This window comes from Cystoisospora suis (genome assembly GCF_002600585.1).
Source record: "Cystoisospora suis strain Wien I chromosome Unknown contig_1087, whole genome shotgun sequence".
Lineage (NCBI taxonomy): Eukaryota > Apicomplexa > Conoidasida > Eucoccidiorida > Sarcocystidae > Cystoisospora > Cystoisospora suis.
This window is the reverse complement of record NW_027153888.1, coordinates 23,412-29,454: the sequence shown is the minus strand read 5'-3', so window position 1 is coordinate 29,454 and position 6,043 is coordinate 23,412. Positions and strand designations below refer to the sequence as shown.

At 53.4% G+C, this 6,043-nt stretch overlaps 1 protein-coding gene across 1 annotated transcript; it reads right to left on the bottom strand.

Moving 5' to 3' along the window:
* Positions 1-695: 695 nt before the first annotated feature.
* Positions 696-5,800, bottom strand: CSUI_002627 (uncharacterized protein). The gene is made up of 4 exons (XM_068062827.1): positions 4,806-5,800; positions 3,512-3,810; positions 2,436-2,741; positions 696-1,944 (listed from the first exon to the last, which is right to left on the bottom strand). The coding sequence occupies exons 1-4, from the start codon at positions 5,149-5,151 to the stop codon at positions 1,639-1,641; spliced, it is 1,257 nt and encodes a 418-aa protein (XP_067925195.1). The 5' UTR covers positions 5,152-5,800; the 3' UTR covers positions 696-1,638.
* Positions 5,801-6,043: the final 243 nt, after the last annotated feature.

The following is a 6,043-nucleotide window of genomic DNA, read 5'->3' as shown; positions in this document are numbered from 1 at the left end:
ACTCTTGCCGCGCTTCGTTCCTCCGTTATCATAGCATCCACTTCTTTTCTCCTGACCGGAGTGCTCTTAGCCTGGACTCCTAATTTATTTAAAGTTGATGCGCAGGTTATATGCCGGAAGACGCACTGGCTATCCCAGGGACTAGCCTCGGGTCCTCCCTGAAGCTGCTGCTGAATGCAGTCAAGCCACGCAGTTGAGCGCTTTCTACCTGACGGAGCCTACGACTGCGGCGCGTTTGTGGGTACTCTTGTATAGCGGGACTGCACTGCAGTTCACCTAGAGCAGTGCCGCTCTCGGGCTCGCCTCCGGAAAAGTTGACCGTGCGCCTGGACAGGGTTTGCGCTCCCTTACCGACGTGACAAAATTGCGGCTGAGGTCTAGCCTGTCAAAGAAGGGAGGCGAAGGGCGTTTATCGTGGTAATAGCTCTGTGCCTGGCTTGTGCGCAAGTCATCTAATAGGACCTCAGTACAGAGAAGCTCTGATGGGGACCAGAGCCCCTGCCGGCCGGTACCACCGCGATTTCATTCCCTGTTCGGCCTGCTACTACGAACTAACCCGACTACAGCTGGGTGAAGACATTAAGTCGGGATCCTCAAGAACGGATGCCAGAAAGGCAGCACCTGCAACGAGGGCTCTACCGGAAGCATCATCCACACAACGCACCATAAACAAGAGCCGACCGGCCCCATTCAGTCTGCACGGCACTCTACTCAGTTGTTCGGGGCCGTAAGGGATAGAAGTTTTCTGTTTACTTTTCTCAGGCGCCACTTAACTGCCTTAGCAGTTCCTCCACCCGCTGTCCGTCAGCCTTTCGGGGCGCAGCAACCGTAACCGGCAAATGCAGCGTTCACAAGAGGGAGCCGTGCTCCGGTGCTGCCTTGGAGACTTCTACGGAATCGCTTATTCACTTCAACTCAAAAACAGCACTTCTCAAGGAGCTATCCCAGGCGCCGTTCCCACGCTGATGCAAAGGGCTCCTCGGATAGGCCCTGGCATCTAATAGGAAACAAAGAATTCCTTCAGCACTCACGGAGACCACGGAGTCCAGATAAACTTACTTACAGCTCAGCATTGCACTGCCAAACATGAAAGACGTTCCTTTGCGGGACTTAGCTAAATGATGAGAAGGGAACTGGCATTACGGGAAAGCGACGCTCATTACGCAGTGCGGCCGCCCCACATGCATACAGGTAAAAAAAAGTTGTTTGAAAGGCAGAGCAAGACACACCAAGGAAGGAGAGCCAGCAGTTGAACGCAGCAGATGCAGTTACCGATAGGTTTAATCTCATCTCTAGATGCTTCCCAGTCCCGGCGTCACGGACAGCGTAGCGGGAAGCGTTCACGCGGCCAGCAGTTACGGAGGTCAAAAGAAAAGGACAGATTCATTCCCCCGGTTTCCCTGCTACCAATACATGTCGCGGGCCCGGTAACAGCGCAACAGTCCGCCAGTAAACAGCCGTTTGTCCAGCCATTCGAAAGCCTTCTTCAGCCGGGCCCTTCTTGTGCTTTCTACATGCGTAGCTTCAGAAGAGAGAGACTAGTACAATACCCGTGGCAGGTGGTACGACAGGCGAGGTCGTCAAGATGGTGCTTGGCCTGCCTGCCGTACTGATGTGACCCACGATGAGGAATGCGTCTTAAAACTTCTTGTCTTTTTTCAAATACTGTTCCTTCTGCGTCTTCTCCCAATAGTCAACGAATGGAGCTAAGTCTCTCCCGCTTTTGTTGTTCACAGATGCAATTCCAGGCATCATCCTCACCATAACGTCTCGCAAGCACGCGACAGCAGTCTCTGAATCTTCTGCTCTTCCATCACCCCCCCCAGCACCTCTTGCCTGAGACGACGCCTGCTGAACGTCGGTGGGCGATGCCCAGATGGCAACCAACCCGTTGGAACAAACCTCTGATAGTAAACAACGAAGATGCGTCAGCGGAGAGTTGATCTGAGAAAACACAAAGCGAACATCATTCATGCTCATTAGACCGTACCTCTTCTGCAGTGCTGCACGTGCACGAGGTACACGCCAAAGCGTGTGCGTCCGATGTAGTGCGCTCTTCGCATTTGAAATGTGTAGTGGCTCTCTCACAGACTCGGCACCGCTGACATACGGCATCAAATTTCTGTTGCGTATAACCCTCCTCCGGGGAACACCAACCCTGTCCAACACGTAATGTCGTTGGCTATGTTTCCACTACCCCACGAGTTGATCTATCCAGCTAGATGCAGAAGATACACCTGTCCCCCACTCTGAACGCGCTCGAGGGCTCAAAGGAATTCGCCACCCATCCAGAGTGACATGCCAAGTTCTGTGCTGCGCTGGACGGCGCTAACTAACGAACAACTGGGACTTATCTTCTAATCACTCTGTAAGACATCCGTTGTATCTACAACACAAAGGCACCACCGACAGTTCGCGTTCGACGTTCTTCGTACCGTGTGAGCAGGACCGTAAGGCACCCGACGCCCAAGGCTAGTCTTTTGCCGCTCTGATCCTTTCACGAAAATGGAGCTGTACATACACCCAACTTCGGCAATGCGCCCCTCAAGAAGACGCAGGGCGGCGGCATCAAACCCGACAGCAGAACTCTTTTCTTCTCCGGCCCACCACTGCAAAATGCAAAGGCCGTTACTTTTCTGGCCCTCCGGGAAAATGACAACCGGAATCGCAGGGGAAGAACGGGTAGCGTGCGCGACGAGCAGCGACGATAGAGACCGGTAAGTTCCGCGCCCTGGGGCTAACTGAGGGGTGAAGACAACATATGGAATCACGACGCGACGCGACCGCGGTTTCATAGAAAAACTTGTTCCGGTCACCAAACGGGAGAAACCTATCGCAAGCGCTTTCGCGTCGTATGCAAGTCAAGTCAGACTCTGTACTGTGAGTCTTTTCAAGTCTGGTAGTCTTTCAAGTGTGTACCATCAGCTAGCTATTTGACCGGCTGTCAGCACTCCGTTCTGGAATCGCGATGGTAGCACGCAGGCCGGGTGGCACAACGCAAGTACCAACAAACCAAGAAACCCCCAGTTTCCTGCGCATCTTCCGAGATCGCAGACCCGGAGTTAGGCTATCTTCCTAACTCAAGTTGAAAGTGGTCAGTAGCAGTCGTTAAATGTAGTCGATCCAAGGTCTACCCCTTCTTTTCTTATGCTCCCGGCTCGCCGTGCAAGCTCTCCCCACAGGCCCCTATGAACGTGCTACAGGGACGGCGATCCAGCCGCCTGAAGCTATCCAGCTAAGCCACTAACACACGTGGCGCACTCATATTACACGACCCCAACAGTTGCGCAAGACCTGCAGTAAAGTGATTCGTCTTTGTGAGAAAGAAGCACACGACAGGCTTTACACTATTGAAGAACATGACGGGGCCTAGACTCGGAGTGCGTCAGAACGAAAGCTGTTCGCTTAGGTTCGCCTAAATCTTTCAGCGAGATGGTACGACTTGCCATATGCATTTCGCATGGACGGCACCCGTCTATGGTGTCTGGTGTTGCTGCCTCTTTCAACTCACCCGGAACTGGAGAGAGAACCGGAGAATCTCCCAAAAAGAACAGAATGAAAAGCCTCCTTTCTCGTGTATGAGAACGAACTGGGGGTTGAGGCGGTACGAAAGATACAACGGCTCCACAAAACTCGTGAAGTTGCTAAAACAGACTCGGCAACTTGCTATCCGCTTCGCGTCTGCCGCTGAGAGTCCCCCTGTTGCGCTACCACTCAGCGACGAGAAGGGTGACACTGGGAGAGATAGTAGAGAGGCACAGGGCGAAGGTGAATTCGGCGGTGGAGCGCGGATTTTCAACCGGCGAAAATCTGAAGAAAAACACGGGAGACACGATGACGTGGAAGCGAGAAGCACCCCCGGAGAGGGCCGAATTTGGGGCCGCTACGGCCAAATTAGTGCCACTTCTGGAACGAATGTAAGTAGGACGAGAGAACGTGAGGCTGCATACACTTCTCCTTGAATATCCGTCTTCCAGCTTCCCCTGTCATTCCATTTTCGATGGCACTGCGCCCCTACACGCAGTATCTATATCTCCAACGCTCGAAGCTCCCTCACTCAGGTGCGACGTGTATCCACAGGCTACTGGTAACAAGTCCCCCAGACGACGACGCCACGGGTGGGCCCGCCTAAGAGGACATGCTGCAAACCCGCAGAGAGACGTGACTGCCACCGAACGCGCTTAAGGCGACAAAGGAAAACCACGATACCATGCTAGTCTAAAGAGCAAGGCAATGGCTAACGCCTGTCCTCGAAGCAAATTTCCCGTGTACTACCTCTGACTGAGAGAATAGGACTTTCCGACGATTGCCCGTACCCTCAGCTGGTCCGTGTACATTCCGTGTCTCTCCTTACCACATACAACTACGGGCGAGACACCTCCAAGGAACAAAAAACACACGTTCCCGGCCTACGTCAAGGTGTCGCTCGAATTGAGTGGTACTCTTTGATACCTGAAACATAGCGGGCCTGACGAGGAACTCTGAAGTATATCCAGAGCGCCATGTCCATTTGCAGTGGTACCCTCATTAAGGCCAACGCGGGAGCTCCTTGTATGTTCCGTGCGTTAGCGGAGAGGGGAGCGATGCAGTCTATGTGCTGAGGTGTCGCTTGTCTGTTGTTCACTATGGAAGGCTCATCACAGACCTGAGCTTTGCTGTAAGGAAAGCTCGACACCGAGGCTCTAGGGCACCTCGCCGACAGGAAAAAAGATTGCAGCTACAGTAAGTGACACGCATTATAGCAACACGGCATGCCCAATCGGATATGAATTCGTATTGCCGAGAAATCGAGTCTTTAAACGTACCGGCACGCTGTTCCTCCAGCCGAAACACTCCGAGAGAGTACAGGGCCAATCTTTTGGGGAATGCCAAGAGCCAGAGAGACAGATACCAGTAAAGACGAGAGAAAGGAGCAAAAACGATAAGCACCTGCTGAACGACGGCTGTCCACAAGGCCGCAAACGACAACAGAAGAAGACGAAGTATCGCAAGAAGGAACAACAGAGCAGAAAGAATGAGTGAGAGTGTAGACGTCAGGAGACGAACAAGTAAAGAGGAAGCCTGAGGAGTAAGCTGAGCTTTCATGCAAGACAGGGGGATGAAGGGATGCACTCCTGTGCTCTCGTCTCCGAACACGCGATACTTCTCCATTTTGGTGTAAACAATACGAGACGATGCATCCCAACAAGCCAGCTAGCCCGCCAACGACGAAGGTTGCCTCGTCAACTAGAACACTTGGAGAGACGGTTAGCAACTCATAAGGCCGACAAAAGAAGAAGAGACTTCGATCTTGAGCACGTCCGTCCCGTATGACTGGGGACCGGCGGACCAAGTGACACGAGACCGACGACCGCGGCAAGGAAACTGCCTAAGTCTGCGAAGACTAAAGAGTCGGCCTCTGCGCGGACACCTTAGCCACCAACAGAAATGCCACAAGGGCGGATGCAGGAGAGAGAGAACTCACGTCTGTTGTGCTAACGGCGCGGACCCGGATGGGCACGGCTAAGACGGAGCGCTGCACCGTTTGATGTAGTGCTATAACGACTGCCCCTCTACCGGTAAAGAACCAGCAAAATGAGGGAACTCACGTCCTTCTGTAGGGCCACCAACCGTGTAAGAATGGATGTGGAAGAAGACCACGCCGAGCGGCTGCCGAGAAACACGGAAGACGTAACCCGTCGTCTGTGGAGCCGGGCACGATGCCTCCAGTCGATCAGGGGGGAGAGGAGCGGGTGTTTGTGACAGTCCATGAAAGACGAGGCGCCTTCGCAACAGCCGTGCTGCTAAAGGAAGACAAAAAGTCCGTCAACACATGCTGTGTCGACGCTTCTTGACACAAAACAGGCTGCATGCAGTACCAAGCACATGCAGCTGCATCTCGTGGGTGACCTTGAGTGACGGTGAGTAGTGTCCGTGATGATGAGTCTCGGGTTACACTGAGGTAAAGTCTGGATTGCTGCGGCCTGCCTGGACTACACGGTGTTAACTGGGAAGGAACTAGTGCCAATGAGAGCGAATAAGTCCTCTTAGGCAAGCCTGGACT

Bases quoted from the DNA above. Each gene is read 5' to 3' on its own strand.
- CSUI_002627 (XM_068062827.1), bottom strand. From the start codon at position 5,151: ATGGAGAAGTATCGCGTGTTCGGAGACGAGAGCACAGGAGTGCATCCC. The intron at 3,811-4,805 runs GTACGTTTAAAG...GTTTTTCTTCAG, and splicing joins GCTGGAGGAACAGCGTGCCG to ATTTTCGCCGGTTGAAAATC. The intron at 2,742-3,511 runs GTGAGTTGAAAG...TTCACCCCTCAG, and splicing joins GGTTCTCTCTCCAGTTCCGG to TTAGCCCCAGGGCGCGGAAC.